The sequence below is a fragment of the Phyllostomus hastatus genome, unplaced genomic scaffold (genome assembly GCF_019186645.2).
Source record: "Phyllostomus hastatus isolate PE091 unplaced genomic scaffold, TTU_PhHast_1.1 phas_scaffold_1066, whole genome shotgun sequence".
Classification (NCBI taxonomy): domain Eukaryota; kingdom Metazoa; phylum Chordata; class Mammalia; order Chiroptera; family Phyllostomidae; genus Phyllostomus; species Phyllostomus hastatus.
In genome coordinates, this window is record NW_025334004.1 from 7,092,267 (window position 1) to 7,117,170 (window position 24,904).

The window sequence follows — 24,904 nt, forward strand, 5'->3', positions numbered from 1 at the left end:
GGAAGTCCAGGGTGGGAGGTGAGAGATGAGCAGCGTGAAGGAAGGCACAGTTGTGCCGTGGAGTCAGTTGCTTGTGTCTGTGGTATGTTGCAAAAACTGCTGGTAACACTTTTCACTTAATATCTATCACTTATTTCAAATATGTTATAGGTATTAGCATGATTTTTCAAAAAGCATATCTGTTATAGAGAGAATACTTTTGGGGCTCACCTAATTTAAGTCAAGTCAGGAAATAGGCCAGGATTAATCTTGACTATTCACTAATCTATTGTATCTAAAGTGTTACTGTACTCATAAAAGATATTACTCATTATTTCACATCACCTAAATTTATAATGTTTTAGGTATAGTCAAAATCATACATAATAATGATACCTTGTAATCATACCTTGTAATGATATCTCCCTACCCATACCTTCACCTAAACATACTGATTTCTGATCAAATATATATTTTATTTATAGTACCACAATTCTAGGGATTTTAAATAACCATGATCAAATTTAGCTGTAATTTTTAAATTTGTGGCCATTTGCAAAAATACTGTCTTTGGGAATATATAAGCTAGAGTGCCAATAAGTATCTTTAAATAGCTTTGTAACTTTCTGTGTTTTCATTTTATTTATATATAACTTGTGTTTTTTTGTTAAGATAGTACCTTTTCTCATTTTGATATCCAGTTCACTGGGGAGGCATAGAATATTATTTGATACATTTAAAAAGTACCTTCTTGTAAGGATTTTGGTGGTGAATATTATTGTAGGATATCCACAATTTTGGAAAGTCTGAGTCCTATTATCAGTTATGGTATCTTGACCAAATTATATACCCTTTCTCTGTGTTTTCTCATTTATAGGTTAATAGTGATATCAGCCATAGACATTTACCTCATAGAAGTCTAGAGAAAATTGAAGTGTGTCTATGAAATTATTGATAATGTCAGTTTTTCTAGGGCACAGGCTATATTTCACTAATTGCTGCATACCCAGCATGTCACCAGTGCCTAATACGTAATAGGCACTCAGTAGATATTTGTTGAAACGAAAAACAAATCACTGTTTTATTATGTCTTTTGTGACACTTATTATTAAAATTTTAATATTTCTAATTATCTTAAACAGTTTAAAACAATTTTTTAAAGTTCTTTAAAGTATATTTTGCTTTAAATTAAATCTGTGCCTTGTATTTTTTTGATGATGATGGTTCGTCATGGATTGGGAGAAATATTATGAAATCACATATCAAATAACTATCAGGGGTGTCCAACCTTTTGGTGTCTCTGGGCTGCATTGGAAAAAGAGTTGTCTTGGACCACACATTAAATACACAGATACTAATGAAAACTAATGATTAAAAAAAAAGGTTTTATGTAAATTTACGATTTTCTGTTGGGCTTCATTTATAGCCTTCCTGGGCCACATTCAGTGCACGGGCCTTGGGAAGGACACCCCTGACTTATGTATGTATGTATGTATGATGTATGTGTGTATTTAAAAGATATTACTTACTTATTTTTAGAGAGAGGGGAAAGGAGGGAGAAGAGAGGGAGAGAAACATCGATGTGCAAGAAAAACATCAGTCAGTTGCCTTTCTCATGCCCCCAACTGGGCACCTGGCCTGCAACCCAGGCATGTGTCCTGACTGGGAATCAAACTGGTGACCTTTTGGTTTTCAGGCCAGCACTCAATCCACTGAGCCCCCACAGCCTAGGTGGTAAATATTCTAATTTTAAAACTTGGAATTATTATACAGTTAAGTATTGTGATGACTATGGTAATGCTTGTGATGTTATAGATTTGGATGAAGTGAAATGGAGTTGTGTGTTAGTGTAAACCATGAATTTTCAGCTTGCAGCTTGTTCATATGTTTTGCAGTTTGTGCAAGTAAATAGAAATAAATGCTGTTTTACCTACAACTATGACCTTTTTCATGGGAATGTTGGACTGATTTGTTATTTGTAATTACTTATAAAATTAATGTCATAAGAACTTTATAGAGTTGTCTTTTTAATTTCTCACAGGTATTATTCTGCTCTAAAAACTATGGAACAATTAGAGAATGTATATTTTCCCCGGGTTAGCCAATACCGGTTTTGTCAGCTAATGATAGAAAATCTTCCTAAACTCCGTGAGGATATTAAAGAAATATCCATGTCTGATCTCAAAGACTTTTTGGAAAGCATTCGAAAACATTCTGATAAAATAGGTGAAACAGCGATGAAACAGGTGAGATTAAAAAGGAGAATTTTAATTTAATGTTCAATAATTTAGGTTATAGAATATATCCAAAGTTTACTTTCTTTACTTCTGTAAAATGCTTATTTTTGTTTAGTTTTACCCTTTTCTTATCTTTCCTGATTCTGGTTTAGGATGGATTTCATCAACGTTTTCTTTCGATTTACAGTGACTCCTATTTAACTGGACTCACCACCAGTTCCTTGGTAGTGTTCCCCAACTATATAGTATTACATGAACTTTTGCCAGCAGTGAAATTTGGTATCAAATTAACTGAAAAGTGGCAGCTCTTTTATGCTAAGGTTCTAAGTTGCTCTCTTTTTAAAGTTGAAAGTAGTATTTGAATTAATAACTCCTACATCTTAATAATAAAAATACAAACAATGGGGAAAGATTTGGCAGTTATAAAGTTAATGTACCTACCTTTTGAGTCAGCATTTCCTCTCCTAGATATTTACCAATCAGAAGTGAAAATGTGTCCTCGTGATGTTCGTAGTAGCTTTGTTCACAGTTGGCTAAAAATTGGAAACAACCCAATGAACAGCAAAAGGAGAATGGATAAACAAATTGTGCTTTAGTCATAAAATGGAATATTATTGAGCAATAAAAGGAATGAATTACTGATATGTGTGACAACATATATAAGTCTCCTAGCCATTTGGCTCAGTCTTTTTAAATAAAATGATAGACCCCTGTAAAACTGTTCCTAACAAGAAGAGAAAGGGCACAGATCACAAATAAAAAATGGGATATTACTCCAGATCCTATACCCACAGACAGTAAAAATATTTAAAAAATGAATGAATGCTTGAACTGATTTAGACCATAATAAATTTTAAAATAACTGATTTTTTCTCTTTCCAAAATAGGCACAACAGCAGAAAACCTTCAGTGTTTCTCTGCCAAAGCAAAATAATGTAAAATTTGGGAAGAATATGTATATAAATGATAGAATTCCAGAAGAAAGGAATGAAATTATATTGAAACATACATTTGAGGAAGAGGATGAGAATGAAGAGGAGGTGATGGGAATTAGTTTCTCTCTCTCTGCCTTCCTTTCTTTCCATGAATTTTTTGTTTTAAGTTGTAATGTAGATCTGTGTGATTCTCATTCTTACCATGTGCAAATTGAATTTATGTGTATTAGTAAGTTATGAGATATTAGGACAGTTGAATTGTCTGAAATATTAGACTGCATAATTGACTGATAAACAAGAAATATTATACTTTATATTTTAAATCAATGGTAGTTGAACTTAGTTCTGCCAAAATTAGCAGCAGAAATGTAAATCTAATGATTTTTTGAAGTGATCACTTTTAATTATCTGTGGTAAACATTTAATGTCATGATGACTTGACCTTGAATTTAACCTATTTTTAAAAAAATTGGTGCTGAGATACAACAAAATAATTCTTTTTTTTTTTTTTTAATTCAAGGAGGTGACAATTCCAGGACCCAATTCTATTTTTTTGGTTAAGATTTTATTTATTTATTTTTAGAGAGGGAAGGGAGGGAGACAGAGAGAGAGAAACATCAATGTGTGCTTGCTGGGTTGCTGGGTTGCTGGGTTGCTGGCCTGCAACCCAGGCATGTACCTTGACTGGGAATCGAACCTGCGATACTTTGGTTCACAGCCCGCGCTCAATCCACTGAGCTACGCCAGCCAGGGCAGAATTTTGTATTTCTTAAAAATGTTTTAATAAATTTAGAAACCTTGAAATTATCCTTAAATATCCCCTTTCTTTCATCCACTGTATCTAGATTCATTTCTAGTCCTATTGCTTCTTTATTCTCTCCATGAAGTCTTCTGTTGTCTTTTTTCTTTTAATTACTTTGAATTTAGTGAAGACCATAAGGACCCTGTTTATTCCCAATTGTTCATAAGTTTTTGCCTTGTCAGTGAGATGTTACATTCTTTTTAAGGACTTAATTGGGGCAGAGTAAGAATTTTTAACTGATTTATGAAAGGAACTCTGTGAATATGTGCCCATGGCTGCCTCTGTGCTTGAGAGAACAGTGTAATATGTAGTCTGCTGTATGCCTGAGGCTGTGTGAGACTACAGGTGTTCCTCGACTTAATCCTGATAAACTTGTTGTAAATTGAAATGATCATTAAGTCAAAAATACATGTAATACACTTCTCCCACTAAACATCATAGCTTAGTCTAGCCTACATCAGTGCTTAGAATGCTTACTTAGCTTACAGTTGGGTGAAATCATCTAACACAAACTGTTTTATAATAAAGTGTTGACTATCTCATGTAATTTGTAATGCGTATTGCTTTTGAATCATGGTAAAGTCGAGCCATCGTGAGTCAGGGACAGTCTGTATATGAATTTATGTCTGTGTGTATGTATGTATATGTATGTGTATGTGTGTGTACATGTACATATATATGTATATGCAGCAGATGTCTGATATTATAGTGAATACAGACAAATGAACATTAGACAGTTTAAGGTCTTGTTTTTTTAATAAAGATTTTATTTATTTCCCTCTCAGAGAGAGGGAAAGGGAGGGAGGAAAAGATGGAGAGAAACACTGATATGCAAGAGATACATCAATATGCACTCTCACATGCCCCCAACTTGGGACCTGGCCTGCAACCCCAGCATGTGCCCTGACTGGGCATCAAACCAGTGACCTTTTGGTGCACAGGCCCATACTCAATCCGCTGAGCCACACCAGCAGGGCTAATGTCTTTCTAATATGGAATTAGTGTGTCCTAATTAGTTTCTTGAAATTAAATAAATATTTTTGAAATCTAACTTTTGTTTTCTCTTAATCAATATTTAAAGAACCTCTGTATTTTTTCTCTCTTGATATTCAGAATGGTAAAAATAGACCAGTTAGTGTTCTTGCCTGAATTTTCCTTAGTCTGTTTTGTATACTTGTAACTGCTAGAGCATTACCATCATGCCTTACTGCCTTACTGCCAGCTCCATACTCTCAGAAAATTTGGTTGTTCCTCTGTTTTTTACAGATATGTTTTACTATTACTACATTTTGTTTCTATCATTTCCCCTAATAAGTAACACTATAATAAATATAATTTAGGCCCAGTCTGGGCACTCATGAGCTTAGAAATGTGTTCTTTTAAAAGGAGTTTATTTCTCAAATTTGAGAAACTTCATACTATTCTATGTCATCAGTTTTGAGGTACAATTTTTAAAATATTGCAACATCTCAGTTGGGATACATCTTAAATTGATGATGTCATAGTTTCAAGTGATAGTGTTTTCCTTAGTATTTTATAAAACAATAATGATTATGTCTTCAATTTGATGAAATAATGGTGAATCCTATGAGTTAGCTGTATAAGAAAAGGAAGCTATACCTTAAATCCATCTTTACCAAAAGCAATGATGATTATATCCATGTATCTATAGAAATTTTCTGGTAAGCTACCAAGCATGTTGAAGACATATGGTCTCACCTTTACTACCTAATAATCTACAAGAGCCAATGATGATAATTATATAAAGAATGAACTACTGAACAATTGCCAAAACAATATAGAAAAGGTGTTACATTTACATTATATGCTTTTTATAGGTGATACATGTTATAATGTGTTCATGAATTTCCTTGTTTATCTGTAACAATTATCCTACAGTGGACTTGTAATTTGACTTCTAATTTTTAAAAAATGGTGTTATTTTTCAGGTCTTAACTGTTCAGGACCTGGTTGATTTTTCCCCAGTTTATCGATGTTTGCACATTTATTCTGTTTTGGTAAGTATCTTGTGTGTGAGTCTGTGTGTGTGTTTCTGTGTGTGTATTTTCATTATTTTGCCGATTTTATTTTAGGGTGATGAGGAAACATTTCAAAATTATTACCGAAAACAAAGAAAGAAACAAGCAAGACTGGTATTGCAACCCCAGTCAAATATGGTAAGTATATAAAAATTTTGAATTGGTTATGTTGTCACTTTTTATTCCCTTCTTCAGAGCTTGCATCACTATTCATTCAACTATAAATATTTATTGAACACCTACTATTTCCAATAATTGGTTTAGGTGCTGATGGTACAGCAGTGAACAAAATGGATTAAGTCCCTTCTCTCATGAGCTTACATTCTATTGGGAAAGATAGACAGTAAACAAATAAAACAGACAGTGAGTAAATAAAAAGATAAATAAGTATTTTAAGTATCAGGGAGTGGTTATTAGTTTCTGATAAAGTGTTGGACTCTTATCTCGATTAACTAATGATGCTGGACAAAACATTTTTGTAAAATTTTAAATACTTTCTAAATGCCCTAAAAATCTGGTAAGAATGTCTAGTCAGGATAAAAATTTAGTGAATATGGAACTGTTCTATGTACTGGTTTTAGTGATAGTTACCTGAAAAAGAGTGAGTTTTACTAAGTATGTAATTTATACCTTAATAGATCTGACTATAAAACAAACAAAACAAGCATACCTAAATGAAGGCAGAAATTGAGATAAGTTCAATGAAGCACTGGATATAGCTTTTACCCTGGGAACATGTACTGAATGGGAAAACAAGAGTTCCAAGGAGGTGGAGATACAGAGGGCCCAGCCCAGAGTTACCCAGAATCAGTGATAAGAGATTATCTTCCTTGTAAAAAGAGTGGAGACTCCAATTAATTATAGCCCCATTATTAGGATGACCTAGAGATAAAAATCACCTAACAAAACCCCTCTGTTCCTTCTGCCAAATACACTGAGGAAATTGCCTATCTCAAATTTTGATACTGAGTGAACAAAGAAAAAAAGTATCTCTGGGAATTCATAACAAACAGTTCCACACATGTGTTTGCAATCCAGACTTATTCTATTTGGATAGTCACAAAATCTCAGGCTGAAAATTTAAAGTGGTTCCATGCTGATATTGCCTCCAAGTGCCAGTAGAAGCAAATGTAGATATTCTTTGAACCTTTATACCAGAGTTAAATGATATCCATAGTTAAAGTTTCAAGGAAAATTAGCAATTTACAACAAAAATAATTACCAAACAAATGAGAATCATTAGGAATATTGATAATAGAAATAAATCCTAAAAGATTTTCAATATTTGAACTATTATCCATAGAATATAAAATATTACTATTTAAAGTATTTCAAGAAACAAAAGGCCAGCTTGCTGATATAATTAGGTAATAAGAAACTATAAAGAATGGCCAAAATATGAGAAGAAAAATCAAGTAGAATATCTAGAAGTTAAAGATAAAATAACCAACATTAAAATTTTTGTGATAGGCTTAACAGTGGATGAATTCTCTTAATTGATCTGAAGAAATTATCTGGACAGCATCACAGAGAAACAAAATTATAAAAATACAGAAAAGCAGGGTATATGGGGACAAGTTCTAACATACTTCTAGTTGGAATTTCAGAAAAACATAGAGCAGATGGGACAGAGGAGTATCTGAGGACATAATGGCTGAGAACTTTCTAGGACAGATGAGAAATAGAAACCTACAGAATCAAGCCCAATGAATCCCAAGTAGGTTTAATAAAAAGGAATGTACTCTTAAAGACCTTAAGGTGAAACTTCAGTACACCAAAGAGAGAGAAAATAGAAAACCTGAAAAAGGTTATCAGCTAACTTGATTAATTGACATTTATTGAATACTTCACCCAAAACAGCAGATTACTACTCATGCTTTCCAATTAGACTTGGAAGGTTCACTGAGATAAATCATAGTCTGGGCTACAATATAAATCTCAACAATTATAAAAGACTTGAAATCATACAAAGTATGTCTTCTGATCACAATATAATTAAATTATCTATATGCAGGAAAAGAATGTTAACTCTTACCTCATTTGCTAATTCAGGAAATGGATCATGTACTTATAAGTAAGAGCTAAAATTATAAAACTTTAGAAAAAACAAAGGTTAACATCTTTGTGACCTTGGGCTAGGCAGTCAGTATTTTCTTAGGTGTGGATACATAAAGCGTGAACCATAAAGAAAGAAATTGATAAGTTGAACATCAAGATGAAAAACTTCTCAAAAGGCATTGTCAAGAAATGAAAAGACAAGACACAGGGAGGATATACTTGGCAAAACTCATGTCTAGCAAAGGGCTTGTATCCAGAGAATATAAAGAAGTTGTGTAATGAAATAATTAAAAACAACTAATAGATAAAAGAGTCAAATAGATAGACATTTTACCAAAGATATACACATGAAAAATGTTCAATGTAATTTTTCATTAGGAAAATGCAAATTAAAACCACAATGAGATATCATTGCATACTTGCTAGAATGGCTGAAGTTAAAAAGATTGATAATAGCAAGTACTGATGAGGATGTGTAGCAACTGGAACTCTCATACACTTCTGGTGGGTATAAAAATTATAGTGACACTTTGAAAAATAACTTGTTGGTTTGTTAAAATCTTAAGCTTATACTTATCACGTGACCCAGCAGTCCAGCTCTTGGGTTTTGACCCATGTGAAATGTAAGTGTATCTTCACACAGTGGCTTATATGTGAATGTTTATAGTAGTATTCATAAATGCCCAAAACTGGAAACCTCTCAAATGTTTATGAACTAGTGAACAGATAAACAAATTGTCGTACATTCATATGATGAAATGCTATTCAGCAATAGAAAAGGAACTGGTATGTGCAGTGACATGGATGAATCTCAAAAGTATTTAGATACTACAAAGGTATGTACAGTATAATTTGTTATATTACAGTTTTGAAAAGGCAAAAATATGAGACAGAATGAGATCAGTGGCCAAGGCCTGAAACTGGGCAAATGAAGCATTACAAAGGGGTACTAGGGATCTTTATTATGAGATGGAAATATGTTCTGTATTTTGACACAAACATCTACATTTCGACTCTACATGTAAAAAGTGTTAATTTTACTATATGTAAATTAAACCTCAATAAACTTGACTTTAAAAACAAGATAAAGAGAAGACCTTGAAAATATCTAAAGAGAAGAAATTATTTTCAGATAAACAAAACAATGGAATATTTTCAATGCCAAAGGAAAGTAACTGTCAACTTAGCATTCTATATCCAGTAAAACAAGGGCAAAGATAGACACATTCAGACAAAAAAAAGAATGTTTGCTACTGAGACACCCTTCCCAAGGAAGGTTCTAAAGAGGGGGATCTACTTTAGGCAAAAGGAAAGGGTTACCAAATGGAAGCTATGAGATGCTAGAAGGAATGAAAATCAAAGAAAGTATAAATAAGTGGATAAATCTATATTGATTGTAGGAAATAATGATAAAGCATTATGGACTTTAAAACAAGATAGAATTAAATACACAACAGTAACATAAATATTAAAATGGGATGGAATTAATAAAATGAAGCTATTCTATAGTTTAATTGTCCAGAACAATAAAACTATTGATTAATTTTAGAGTTTGGTTAATTAATTATGCATTTTGTAATTTCTGGAATAACCAGTAAAAAGAGTAGAAACAGAGTGCATACTTCCATATAATACATAAAAGCTAGAATGATAAACTAAATATTCATGTCTTAGGGTTAAGAAATGGTAAGTTAGCCCATAAGCACTAATAGTATTAACTCAAAATATTTAAAGCAAACTTACCATAACCAAAAGAATAAATAGAAAAATCCATATGCATAGTGGATTTTAAATGTCTCAATATCTTATAAACCAGACAGAATATCAGTAAGAATACAAGATATGCTTAATAGGCTTGATCTAATGGACTATATAGAATACTGTTTCATCCACTGTAGAAGCAGTCTTTTAAGCACAAATGGAACATTATAAAATGTAACTAACAAGTAAGTATCAAGAAATATGAAATGTCTCATGTCACACACAGTACATTCTCTGATCATAGTATTCTTTTTTGTATCTTGTATTTTTTTATATTACCTTTTAGTCCCCTTTTACCTCCCTCCCCCCAGCAATCACCACAGTGTTGTGATCATAGTATTTGTTTTATTTTTAAAGATTATTTATTTATTTATTTTTAGAGACAGGGAAGGGAAGGAGAAAAAGAGGGAGAGAAATATAAATGTGTGGTTGCCTCTTGCATGCGCTCTACTGGGTACATGGCCCACAACCCAGGTTTGCGCCCTGACTGGGAATCGAACTGGTGACCCTTTGGTTTGCAGATCATGCTCAATCCACTGAGCTACACTAGCCAGGGCTAATCATAGTATTCTTAAATTAAAAAGTAGTAATAATTCTTCTCCAACTGGAAAAAAACCCAGATGTTTGAAAATTTTGATCACACAAATTGGGTAAATAACATTTTAACTTAATTGAAATAATGAAATATTTCATGTAATAACTCTTTATGAATGAAATTCTAATGATCAAATATTTTCCTATATACCTTTTACTAAAATTATAAACAATATTCAATTGTAGACTATTTATAAAGAATGTGGCATTTCATATAGAATCAGATGAAAAGTCATTGGAAGGCTTTAGCAGAAGGTATAGAATCTTATTACTATTTGAGAGGTATCGTTCTGGCAGCTATCTGGAGAATAGACTCTAGGGAGCAAGCCTAAAGCTGGGAGCACTAGGTAGGACAATGATGGAATAGCTCAAGTGAGAGATGATGGTGGCTTGAATTAATTGTTGGGGACAGGGGGTCCTAAAGTCATATTTACTTTTTAATTTGCTTATTGTCTGTCTTTGAATGCAAGTTTCATGAGGGTAAGGACTTTTTGTTATTAACCAGTATATCCCTTGGTGCCTTAAAAATGTATGCAGCATATAGTAGGCTCTCAATAAATATTTGTTAATAAATGTAGTGATTTGGAATTTACTTTTATGTTACTGGTATGTATTGGTTTAAATTATTTTTATTTTTCATTTAAAGCATGAAACAGTTGATGGCTATAGAAGATATTTCACTCAAATTGTAGGGTATGTATCTAATATGGAAATAAATATTTTTATATTCTGTCAAATGTCAGAACTAATAATTTTCTATTTGGGTTTTAATTTTTTGACACATGTTATATTGATAATTACCGTTTTTAGGTTCTTTGTGGTTGAAGATCACATACTACATGTGACCCAAGGATTAGTAACCAGGGCATATACTGATGAACTCTGGAACATGGCCCTCTCAAAGATAATTGCTGTCCTTAGAGCTCATTCAGTAAGTCAGACAATTTATGTTACTAAACTTTCAGTTTAGTTACTCTAAGAACTTCTGAGATGTATATTGTCAGAAGAAAACTCTATTTCCATCATTCTGCATATTTCTGGTAACTGCTCAGATTTGGAAGTAGTAGTGTCAGGCTTTTGTTTGGTAGTATTGGGCTGTGATTTGTAACTGACTGGAGCTTCTCAAGACGCATTTAGTCCAGCATTATAGAAAATGAAGAATTAATCTGGTCTCATTAGTCTCAACTGACCTCTTCATTAGATTAGTGAAAAACACCATGAATAAAGGATTTTTAATTATCATTCCAAATTCTTTGCTTCCAAAATAAGCTCCATTTAAACTCAGTAGAATTTATTCATCCATATTCATAATTTGTTTGCAGTAATACAATTACACATTTCTTTAAAATATATAATGTCAAAATTTGAACTCATTTGAATAATGAACCTTTATGCAATGAGGGACTTTTTTAAGAATGAAAGTAAAATGATCAAGTATTTGTGTAATATACCTCTTGTGGAAATAATAAATATGTTAGTGTTATAGAGACAGCTGAAATTAATGATTGCTCAGTCTAGACTTTTTCTTAAGACAATTTTAGTAGTTTGCCTTCAGTAAAATTTCTTTATACTTAAAGTTTTGTAATCTTATTTATAATTTTATTATTGAGAATAAAGATTGAAAATAAATTAAAGGAGGATTATTAGCTTATGTAATATTTAGAGTATAAATATACTACATTTTTATTTATCAGGAATGGAGATTCTTGATACATTATTTATCCAGTGAACTAATTTTCCTAACATATTAATAAATAACAATACATTTTTATCATGGTTTATATTCAGGCCAATTCTGAATATGTAAAATTATACTGTGCTTCCTATTAGTTCCGTGACATTAAATATGAAGCTGTATGGTATTTGTCTCTCACTGCCTGGCTTATTTCGCTTAGTATAATAGTTTCCAGTTCCATCCATGCTGTCCCAAAGGGTAGGCGCTCCTTCTTTCTTTCTGCTGCACAGAATTCCATTGTGTAAATGTACCATAGTTTTTTGATCCATTCATTTACTGATGGGCACCTAGGTTGCTTCCAACACTTGGCTATTGTAAACTCTGCTGCTATGAACATTGGGGTGCATAGGTTCTTTTGGATTGGTATTTCAGGGTTCTTACCTTTAACAGGAACCTAACCAACAAAACAAACAAATAAGTAAAATAAAACCAAAGACACTGAAATAGACAACAGGCTTGCAGTGACCAGAGAGGAGAGGGGAGGGAATTTCAGGGAAAAAGGAGAAGGGTTTACAGGAACAAGTATAAAGGACACATGGACAAAAACAAGGGGGGGTGGAAATGGGAGGGAGGTGGGAAGGGCTGAGGGGGGTGGGCTGGGATGGGAGTAAAAGGCAGAAAACTGTACTTGAACAACAATGAAAATAAATAAATAAAATAAATACGAAGTCATAATATGTTAAATGCAACATATTACACTCAAAGTCTTATTAAATACTGTTAAGGGGACAGCAAATTTTGCTATTCCTTTGAAATTAATTATTTTAGTGAATTACTAAGAAAATATTTAAGTTGTCTTTCTTATATTGGAAAAATTTGTATCTCGTATAAGCAAATAAATAAGCAATTGAAAACTAAAAATATGTAGTCTATATATATAAACCATTTTTTCAGTTTAAAATAACTTAGTAGAAATATATATGCTATTTTTGCTTTATATGCATCATTTATATACTATTTATATGCTATCATTTATAATAGCATATCTTTATGCTATTATATGCATCATTGCTTTAACCAAAGTTTAGTGTGTGGAAATTTTAGGAAAAAATTCTTTTGTTTAATACAGGTATTCTAGATATATCATTTTATGATGTTTTGCTTAGAATTTTTATTAAATAGAGGAAGCCAGCTGTGGATCTAAATAATAACCAAGATTTAAAATTTATTGTAAATTTGAGGGATTAAAGGAAAAAATTGCAGGTTTTATTTCTTAGTTTGTAACTTAATGACTGGTTTTTGTTTGTTCCCACTCCCACATCTACCCTATCTGTTCCTCCCCACCCCCGCCCCCTAGTCTTATTGCACTGATCCGGATCTTGTTTTGGAGCTGAAGAATCTCATTGTAATATTTGCAGATACTTTGCAGGTGGGTGGTACTCTAACATTCAATTCATGGCAATTTTAAGTACTTAAAGATATATAAAATGATAGACTGTGCTCCCTTAACTTATTGTGGATTAATGGTAGTAAATTAGTATTAACCAAATGTTTACTCATATATGCATTAGTATCCCTCTGTTACCCAGTATTTTTCATACTACTTCCTTTCCAGCTTGGACAGAGCTCATGGAATATTACCATCTTTTGGGTATTGGTCACTCAGTTGAAATAGATACAGTATTTTTGTGGTTAAAAAATGGTGCAGTGGAAAGATCTTTGAACTAGAAATTAGAAGATACAAGCTCTGCCTTAGAATGGCGCCCTCAAGGGCGCTCAAGTCACACAGATCCTGAGTTTATGTTCTCCCTCTGCTATTGGCTACTTGGATGTCTACAAGTTTTATAAACTTTAGATCCTCATTTGTGAGAATAGATTTATTACTAGTTTTCAGAATTGTTTTGAGTTTTAAATGTGATAATAATTAGGAAAGCATATAGTTTGAAAGTTGTATTTTCTCAGTTACTTCCTAACTTCAGATGTAGTATGACTGTGAGCAAATCTCTTTACTTCTTTGAGACTTGTTTTTTTTTTAAATAAGATTAAAGCTAATTTATCTGAAAATTCACTGTCTTTGTGATTTTCAGCATCAAATTTTTAAGCTTGTCTCTCCTCCTTTGTCACAGATAATACAGAATTGATTGCAGGTTGTTTTTATGCTTAAATTTATGGGATTTTTAAGGTGGAAATAATGTTTTATGAAATATAGAGCCACATTTTCCAAAGTGTGGTAATAGATGTTACTTATTTTTTAATTGTATTTTACTGATTATGCTATTACAATTGTCCCAATTTTTCTCCCTTTGCCCCCTTCCACCTAGCACCCCTAAATCCCTTAGGCAATCCTCATACCATTGTTCGTGTCCATGGGTCGTGCGTATGTTCTTTGGCTGCTCCATTTCCTACACTGTATTTTTATCCCCATGGCTGTTCTGTAACTACCTATTTATACTTCTTAATCCCTTCAGTTTTAACTCATTCCCTCACATCCCCCTCCCATCTGGCAACCATCAAAATGCTCTCCATATGCATGATTCTGTCTCTGTTCTTCTTCTTGTTTGCTTAGTTTGTTTTTTAAGATTCAATTGTTGATAGAGATGTATTTATTGCCATTCTATTGTTCATAGTTTTGATCTTCTTTTTCTTAAATAAGTCTCTTTAACATTTCATAAAGTAATGGTTTGGTGATGATGAACTCCTTTAGTTATCTCTTGTCTGGGAGCTCTTTAACTGTCACTGGATTCTAAATGATATCTTTGCTGAGTAGAGCAGTCTTGGCTGAAAGTCCCTTCTTTTCATGACTTTGAATACTTCTCTCCAGCCCCTTCTTGCCTTCAAGGTTTCTTTGGAGAAATCAGCTGACAGTCTTATGGGAACTCCCCTGTAGGTAACTAATTGCTTTTCTCTTGCTGATTTTAAAATTCTCTCTTTATCTTTAACCTTTGGCATTTTAATTATGATGTGTCTTGGACTGGACCTCTTTGTGTCCATCTTGTTTGGGACCCTCCATGCTTCCTGGATGTGCATGTCTTTTTCCTTCACCAAATTAGGGAAGGTTTCTTTTATTATTATTTCAAATAGATTTCCCATTTCTTGCTCTCTCTTTTCTCCTTCAGGCACTCCTATGATGTGAATGTTGAAACACCTGAAATCGTCCCAGAGGCTGCTTACACTATCCTCATTTTTTAAAATTCTTTTTTCTTCTTGTTCTGATTGGTTGTTTTTCACTTCCTTATGTTCCATATCATTGGTTTGATTCTCAGCTTCATCTACTCTACTGTTGATTCCCTGTAAATTGTTCTTTATTTTAATCAGTGTACCCTTTATTTCTGACTGAATTTCTTTTCTGTTGACGTCCTCACTAAGTTCCTTGAGACTCCTTATAAACCAGTGTCTTGAACTCTGCATCTGATAGATTGCTTACCTCCATTTTGTTTAGTTCTTTTTCTGGAGTTTTTATCTGTTCTTCCTTTTGGGCCATGTTTCTTTGTTTCCTCATTTTGGCAGCCTCCCTGTGTTTGTTTCTATGTATTAGGTAGAGCAGCTATGAGTCTGTGTCTTGGTAGTGTGGCCTAATGTAGTAGGTGTCCTGTAGGGATCAGTGGCACAGCCTCCTCTATCACCCAAGCTGAGTACTTATGGTGTGCCCTTTGTGTAGTCTGAGTACAGCTTCCTCTTGTAGTTGAGCCTTGTATGCTGATGGCAGGTCAATGGGAGAGATTTACCCAGGCCAGTCAGCTGCAAAGATTGTCTATGACCACTGACCACCAACTGCCGCCATCCATGGAGGATCTGCTGTGCAGGGGCAGTGTGGTGGTGCTCTGCTGTGGTCTTTAGCTGTCCAGGCCCTGGGGTTTCTTGGGTGGTGCAGGCCCAGGTCAGCCCCCACCTGTGTTTTGCCCAGGGCCACCCTGCCTGAGTTATAAAGCAATCTGTGTTGGCTGCTACTTGTGCTGGCATTAGAGATTCCCAGGCAAAGTCATGGTGTGAACCCAGGCTGGCTGCTTCTAATGCTGGGCCTGGGGCCACTTAGCAAGTGATAGAGAGGCTGGTGGCTCACTGAGGCTGGCTGTTGCTTGTTTGAGAGGATTTAGGAAGTTGTGAAGCATGAGCCAAGACCAGCTATTCATATGAAAAAGCTGCTGTTACCAGCTATGATTTGGGTGGGATGGAACCTCAGAGGATCTCCAGGGCAGGGTAAACAGTGTTAGCCAGGTTGATGGAGTCTCAGATATGACAGCCGCATGCTGGCTCTGTGGCTATGTGTAGGGAGGGTTTAGAAAAGGGCCAGTGGCCTCTGCCCACCTTTCTGTCTGATAGAAAGCTGTCCCCCAGCTATCACCTCGATGCCAGAAATTTCAGTTCCTTCCTGTATGCCCTTGGTGCCTTTCAAGCTGCTACCCCAGTGCTGAAGCTCAGAGGGAGTGATTCTGAGTAAGTCCATGTGCAAGTTCTTTAAGGGAAACTGCTTGAGACTCCAGAATGTTCTTGCACTGACTCAATCCCACTGGTTTTGCAGCCAGCAGTTATGGGAACTTATCTTCCTGGCAGTGGCAGTCTAGGCTGGCAGGCCTGCTGTGGGGCTGAGCCTCCTTGCTCTGGAGGAGTGTATAGCTTAGCATGTGTAAACTATAGATGGAGATATGGTATGGTAAGGATGAGACTAGTTGAGCAACTTGATGGTGTTAGAAACTGGAGAATATGGGTATGAGCTAAGAAGGGCAAATAGTGATACTGAAACTGGTAAGGTGGATTGACCCAGATTGTGGCAGATCTTGTGGGACTTTAGTAAGCCTTCTGTAGTTTTTAACCATTTGCACTTTTAAATGATGATTTTGAGAGTCTAGTCAATAGAATGAGTTGAAAGAGACAGGTGGTTGGAATTTCAGAGATATTAAAGAACTGAAATATGAAATAAAGCAGTGGCACTGGGAATATTCTGGAAGAAGGAAAGGTAGTAAATGATGGCAAAGAATGATAAATTTGAAAGGTTTGTAAAAGAGTCAAAATTAAAAGAATCTGGTGACTGATTAGATGGTTCTATGAGGGGGCATTTAGATGATTTAAAAAAATTTTTCCTGATAAACTGTATTGATGATAGGACTATTAACAGAGATAGGAAATAAGAAAAACACTTGATTTAGTGTGAAAGGGAGGAGATAAGTTAACTCTAATGTGCTTGCTGGCAGAATGACTAGAGATGTCTAACAGGTGTTAGAATTAAATTACTGGAATTTACAGAGGGATGGCTAGAGATCCAGATTCAGGTCAACAGAGAGAAAGTGGTGTTTGAAGTCAATTGACTGGAGAGGGCCCTTAGAAGAAGAGATTGAAAGATTGAGATAGGAGAGAAAAGGAAACAGGATTATTTATAGATAAAAGGAGAACAAGGAGAGAGAGTGGTGTTACAGAATTCAAAGCAGAAGAGTTACAAGAAAGAGAGGTATGGTAGAATGAGAGATCATTGAATTTTATATTTGGGAGACAATCTGTATTGTTGAGAGCAGTTTCAGTAAAGGAATAGGTCCTGGAGTTTGATTGTTTTAGGGTTTGACTATGAAAGGAGTAACAAGGAAAGCAGCTGGAAGGGCACAGAAAATTGAGGAAGGACTTTTTTTTTTCTTTTGTTGTTCTTGGTTTAAATATGGGAGGCAATTTAGCATATTTATTTAGCCTAGAGAAAGGAGCTATGGGAATTAAAGACACAGTAGAATGAAAAGGTAGATCCTGGAATGGTTCTTGACAGGACAAGATAAGATGTAAACCTTGACAGCTCTGCAAGGTGAGTGAAAATGTTTGATCCTGATATGGGTAAGATTTCAGTGAATTTGGAGTTGGAAAAAAAGTTTTGGAGAGTGTATGTTCAATTAAAAGATGTAAATTTTTTCTGTACAAGAAAGTCAATCTTAAACTGAAGGTGCAAAAGGAAGCCAGCATGTTTTAGACAGAATATATTCCCTTTTGTTCTTGAGTCCTATTTAGATACCATTTCTCAAGACACAGATCATTAATTTGAACTTTCTCACCAGTTCTGACTTCTGATACTTTTAAAGGCTAACAAAGAAATCCAGAGTGATTAGAGAGAGAAGAAATGGAAAAATTATTCCAGCTTCGTAAAACTTTCTAGACACTTACTTTTTTTTCAATGTTTTTCCTAAGATTTTTAAAAAAGATTTTATGTATTCATTTTTAGAGAGAGGGGAAGAGAAGGAGAAAGAGACAGAAATATCAATGAGTGGTTGCCTCTAGCATGCCCCGTACTGGGGACCTGGCCTACAACCCATGCATGTGCCCTGACTGGGAATTGAACTGGCGACTGTTTGGTTTGCAGCCCACACTCAATCCACTGAGCTATATCAGCCAGGGCGTCTAGACACTTTCTTACCCAATGCAAACTAGTAGAAAGTCAAAGGATTTTTTTTCATACGGTTGGAATGGCATATAATATGATATGTGATATAGTTAGTTCACTTTCAAACAGTTCTCCAGTATTACCAATATTTTAAAAGTGAATATTTTTATTTATTTGATTTGTTTATCTGCTTTTTTATGTGTGTGTTTTAGGGTTATGGTTTTCCAGTGAACCGACTTTTTGACCTTTTATTTGAAATAAGAGATCAATACAATGAAACACTGCTTAAGAAATGGGCTGCAGTTTTCAGGTTAGTCTAAGCCATGGTGCCTTAATGTGGTGAAAAAGTTTGTCAGATGCTAAAGTAATTGATTTTGTATTTAGCAATAAAAAATGCTTATACTTTTTATTGTGGTAAAATATGTATAACAAAATTTACCATTTTAATCTTTTAAGAATGTACAGTTTAGTGACATTAAGTATATTTAGGTTGTAACCATCACCACTACCCTTCTCCAGAACTTTTTCATCTGAAACTCTTTTCCAATTAAACACTAACTCCCCATTCTCTTCTTCTAGCCCCTGGCAATCACCATTCTACTTTGACTCTATGAAGTTGACTACTCTGGGTACTTCATATAAGTGGGATCATACATATTTAAATATATGTTTGTATTTTTTGTGTCTGGATTATATCACTTCACATGATGTCTTTAAGGTTTATTCATATTGTGGCATGTGTCAGAATTTCATTTTTTAAAGGATGAATAATATTCTATTATATGTATATACCACATTTTATTTATTGTTGATCTATCTATGGATATTTGAGTTGTTTCCACCTTTTGGCTATTGTGAATAATGACACTATAAACACTGGTATACAAATATTTGTCTGAGTCCCTGTTTTCAGTTCTTTTGGGTATATACCCAGAAGTGGAATTGCTGGATTATGTGTAAATGTATGTTTAATATTTTGAGGAATTGCCATATTGTTTTTCACAGTGGCTTTACCACTTATAAATAATTTTTAAATGCACTACTTTTAGTTTTAATCTCAGTAGTTTTTTCCCCAGTAAATGATTAGGTAAAGGCTGTAAGTATTCAAACATATTTAGTATTAGAAATTTATAGCTTTTAAATTTTGTTTGGAAAAAGTACAGTATTTTACAAATACCATAATTAGATTAAAATCTTAAAGCATCTAATTAGGAAAATTACTTTTCCTTTACTCACTTGCCTGTAGGGCATAGACAAAGTATTTTAATATCTATACAGTTTTCTATTGTCATGAAAAGAGAAATCTGCTCCTTCCTTTTTAAATTCTTGAAAATTTTTCTACCTCCTTTCCACTGTCCCTCTGTCCCTCCTTTCCTGCCTTCTTTCCTTCCTTTCAAGAAAAAGTCAACCTTGAGATCTTAGATTTAGGTCCTCCATAATATGATATAAGTAATGTGACAGTAATATTTGATGAGATTGAAATAGAAAAGATGTTAAGTGATTTCACACCAGGTTGGCATTTACCCCATCAATTTTCAAAACTGTGGAGGGCTGACCTTCTGAATAGTGTGATAGGAGTCTTTCTTTTTAAAATACCTAAGTGATTCACAAGGTGATACACCTCTATTAAAAACAACTAAATGAATCCTTATGTAAGCTTTTTGTATTAACATTTCTTAGGAGCAATATTACTGGGGTGTTGTCCCAAATGGATAATTGACAGTCTTGATGAGTCATGTATAAGTATCAACAATTTTTGATATTTAGTATTTTAGAAATATATGTAGTGTTTATATAGGGGTAGTAATCTATAATATATATGCTATGATACAATGTGATGATACAATAGCTTTGTGTGTAATTTTTATGTATAAAAAATCCTTACTTACAAAGTTGACATTATTAACTTGCCCTCTTGAGAAGAGTGTTTATTTACAGTTTCACAGTTGTTGACAGGTTTCTATTGAATCAGCTATTCTCTCTTATCTATCGTAAGACTTCTAGTAGTGAGATTGCTCCCGCATTATGGGAGAAACTAAGAGCTATTGTTTTGTCTCTGGGAGAGATAAGATTAACATCATCCATTGTAATTGTTGGGAGAACAAATGATAGCATGTGAATTGTGGTATATAATTCCCAAAGACATTTTGACTTCTTTCATTATCCTTCTAGATCATTCGTTTGCTTAGATTGTAAGAAGTAGCAGAATGTGATGTCTCCTTATCCCTTCCCTGTTTCTTCAAAGATTTTACAAGTAGTGAATTGACAACCTGACAATTAAATGGGTAAAAAGTAAAAGTTATCATCAGTACTGAGTAATTAAAACTTGGCTACTTTCATGATAGAATTTATAATCTGACTACTGTCATAGTTTGTTTATCTGTGTGTAGTTCTCTCCAACTATATTGTGAGCACCCGTGTTTTATTTATATTCTTGATTACTTAGCCCAAGTATAGTGCCTTGCGGTGTAGGGTCTCAGTAAATGTTTATAGAATTTGGTTTAGTAAATAGATCACTTTCAAGACTACAGTAACATTTTTAGAATATGAATATACCATTCATTAAGTTATCTTTCCTTGCATATTAAGTGACTCCTGGCATTTGTATAAATTGAGTAGTTTATGGTCTTCTACTAGTTTCTTTCCTGCAACTTGCCTTTTAACTCCTTACTCTAAATACTATTTAGAAGGAAATAGAGGAAATTGAAGCCTCTCACTGTATTTTAGGTGAACATAGCCTTATTTTAACTAACTTGTGTACACCATGATTTAAAAACCTGTGCCTTTATTTCCAGCCTCTCCTCAAGACCCCAGACCCATTTATCGATTAGACATCAATTATCCACTACTCAAACCACGTCCTTCTCTTGTATTCCTTATCTAAGCAAATGTCTCTGATGAGGTGAGGTTTATGAGGTCTGTCCAGAAAAAGTCCAACCATTGTTAATATAATGAGAACAGTTTGCACGACATCAGTGTAACCTGGCAGTCAAGGAGAGTGGACTGGGATGCACACACGTGAACAATGACAACTTCACTGTACTAGTCAGTGGGGGTGGTAGACGCCATTGAGTGAGCATGTGTACTGTGTGGCCATCAACATTCAAAATGACTGAGTGAGTCGAGCAACAAATCTGCATCAAATTTTGCTTTAAGCTTGAACATTCCCCTGTGGAAACTATTAGAATGATTCAGAAGGCTGCAGCTATGGGCAACTGGTGATTGGCAGCTTTGTCACGATAATGCGCCACTCACGGCACAGGTCTCATGCAGAGTTTTTTAGTAAAACATCAAATCACCTAGTTGACTCAGTCCCTGTACAGCCCAGATTTGGCAACCTGTGACTTCTAGCTTTTCCCAAAACTAAAATCACCTTTGGAAGGGAAGAGATTTCAGATCATCGATGAGATTTAGGAAAATACGACAGGGCAGCTGATGGTGATTGGGAGAACTATGTGAGTTCCTAAGGTGCCTACTTTGAAGGGGACTGAGGTGTCATTGTCCTGTGTACAATGTTTCTTTCATTTTGTATCTTCTTCAGTAAAGGTCTCTAATTTTCATATTGTGTGGCTGGATGCTTTCTGAACAGACCTTGTACAGCATTTGTCCATTTGCCTCATCTGGAAAACACAGATTTGTCAGGGTTATACTTTCCCTTATAATCCACATGTAGTTTTAAAATCCTATATATTATATTTCTTAAAAACTGTTGTTTTGCCCTGGCTGGCGTAGCTCAGTGGATTGAGCGTGGGCTGCAAACTAAAGCATCGCAGGTTTGATTCCCAGTCAGGGCACATGCCTGGGTTGCAGGCCATGGCCCCCAGCAACTGCACATTGATGTTTCTTTCTCTCTCTCTTTCTCCCTCCCTGCCCTCTCTAAAAAAAAAAAATGTTGTTTCTGCCACTTTCTTTTTGCCCCCACTAGTGCAGCTTTCATTTAAATCCCCATCACCTATTTAGATTATTCTTCAGTCTTTCTAAATGGCCTGTATTCGTAAGTGTCCTTTTCCTTGTTTATCTTCCACATTCTTCTGCCTTAAACTTATTAATTGTATTCTGTTGCCTACAGTATAAATTTTGCATGCCTCTGGTTGTCCACCTTCCCAGCCTCATTCTATGCCATATCCCGGGTATGCACCACACTTCAATGAAACTTTTCTACCTGTGGTTTTACACCCCCCCATTACATTCATACTTATTTACACCTTATGCTTTTGCATGTTACATTTCATCTTTCGGCAATGCTGTTCTTGCATAATCTCATTAGGATTGTTTCTTTTCATCTTTAAAGACTTCATGGAGCCCATAGCTTCTCTGTAAAACTTTCATTAGATGTCCCCCACCCACTCTGATAATGTTAATCACTTCTTCCTTTGTCCTGTTTCTGAACCTTGCACTTCTTTTATTTGTGTGTATAACATATCATTATAAACATTATAAATGTGTTTGTATAGCTCTACTATTAGATTTGAAAATAGATCTTGATTTTATTTTCATGAGGTAGGAAGTTTTCATCACAGTTAGCCCAGAGCCTAGTCTATAAGCGGTGCTCAATAAATATTAATTAAACTAAAGTATTGATTGAAAGGAAGCTGGTGATTGGACAGCAGGTATAATTAGGACAGGCTGGATTATGCTACAGAAATACAAATGACTTAAATCTCTGTGGATACCATAGTGAGTCAAATAGTCCTAATCCACGCTGTTTGCATTTGTGATTCTTCTTTCTCAACATGCGATTTCCCCTGTCACTATGGGAAGGAGAGTCACACAGGTAGCTCATAAGTGCTTTAGATTTGAAGCAATATATATCTCTTCCCTTTATAGCCCAATGGCCAAGACTGGTCATATGGCTCTGCCTGTTTGCCAGAGGGCTATGTAAGTGAGCACATAGATATTTGGTGAGTAGTATATCTCTCTGCCTTAATTATTATAAAAGGTCCTTTGCTGATGACATTATGAGAGACTAGACAATAGAAGGCATCGTTTCATCTTTAAGGAACTTATCTTGTTAGGAAGAAAGAAAAGACAAGACATGCAACTTAAGAATTGTTCCTTTCAAAAAATACAGCTGGAATACTCCATTTTAGGGCTTAGCTTTTTGTTATACATAATGGATAACGAGTTCATTTAGGGTATATCCTCTTCAGAATTGAGCTAGACTAGACAACTAAACTAAAGTACTGAGAGGATGTGAAAGAAACAATGGAAGAAGAGATTGCATATGAATTTTGAGGGACAAGGTTTATTTGGTCCTGACTTTTAGAATTCTGGATGATCTTCCAGTATTTTCCTACTTGGATCTTTACCTGACAAATTAAAATGCTTTGGTAATAGTTGGGATTTAAAAAAAAATTCCAACAGTACTCTAAGGATATGTTTTCTAATATTAAATTTTTAATTCCCTCTTCTTTTTTAACAGGGACATTTTTGAAGAAGATAATTATAGCCCCATCCCTGTTATTAATGAGGAAGAATATAAAACAGTCATCAGTAAATTTCCCTTTCAAGATCCAGACCTTGAAAAGGTATAAGCTAGTTTTTTATTGCCTATGTTATTACAATTGTCCCAATTTTTCCCCCTTTGCCCCCTCCACCCTGCACCCCCACTCCCTAAGGCCATCCCCACACCATTGTTCACATCCGTGGGTCATGCATGTAAGTTCTTTGGCTGCTCCATTCCCTATTCTGTACTTTACATCCCTATGGCTACTCTGTAACTACCTATCTGTACTTCTTAATCCTCTCACCTCTTCACTTAAGAATTTTCTTAAAAATAAACTCATGGTATTTATTGCTACATAATATTAACCTGACACTGTAAGTGAGAATGTCTCTTTTTTGGGACTTTTATTGTGTATTTAAGATTATGTTTTCTTAAAAGATTATGTTGCTACTACTATTACTATTTTGGTGAAGTTAAGAAGGGACTTTCCTGAGGATACTAGGAACAGTTGTCTCAAATGTTAGGTGGATTCTCAGGGCAGGTGTTGCTAACCTTGGATGGATTCCAAATTAGTTACACTAAATGTTGAGTAGATTATGGGAATAAGTATATTCTAGGGAAAGACAGGAGAATTTTTTTGAAATGTCCATCACTGTAGGAGGATCTTCTTTTATGGCTATCTATGTATTACAAAAAAGTTATCTTCATTAAGTAGGAGTGAAGGCAGTAGCTTTTTTCTTGTAGATTTTTCTTGAAGGAGGACTATGTATTTTTGAACTCAGGATGTCTGACCACAAGGCAGAATGTAGAAAGGAAATATGCCAGCGTGCAGAGTGATCTGGGACTACATATGATTGCACATGTGTGCGTGCACACACTTTCCTGTCCAGTATCTCTGGGTAGAATTGGCTGTCACGGGAAAGGGCATATTTCCAATTATTGTCACCTTTTTAATTCTCTTTATTGTTGTTTTTTCTTCATGGTATTCTGTATTATTTTTCCAGCTCTATAATTTAGTGATTTTCT

General features: G+C 34.5%; 1 protein-coding gene across 2 annotated transcripts in view; it reads left to right on the forward strand.

The window, feature by feature from the left end:
• Positions 1 to 24,904, forward strand: part of EXOC6 (exocyst complex component 6) — a 173,071-nt gene that overhangs the window by 57,353 nt on the left and 90,814 nt on the right. For both annotated transcript variants that reach the window (XM_045854451.1, XM_045854452.1), the window contains 9 exons: positions 2,021 to 2,225; positions 3,104 to 3,256; positions 5,903 to 5,971; positions 6,047 to 6,130; positions 11,052 to 11,098; positions 11,216 to 11,336; positions 13,438 to 13,509; positions 18,645 to 18,742; positions 23,855 to 23,960. In XM_045854451.1, coding sequence (XP_045710407.1) covers positions 2,021 to 2,225; positions 3,104 to 3,256; positions 5,903 to 5,971; positions 6,047 to 6,130; positions 11,052 to 11,098; positions 11,216 to 11,336; positions 13,438 to 13,509; positions 18,645 to 18,742; positions 23,855 to 23,960 — 955 coding nt within the window. The remainder of the gene's footprint in view (positions 1 to 2,020; positions 2,226 to 3,103; positions 3,257 to 5,902; positions 5,972 to 6,046; positions 6,131 to 11,051; positions 11,099 to 11,215; positions 11,337 to 13,437; positions 13,510 to 18,644; positions 18,743 to 23,854; positions 23,961 to 24,904) is intronic.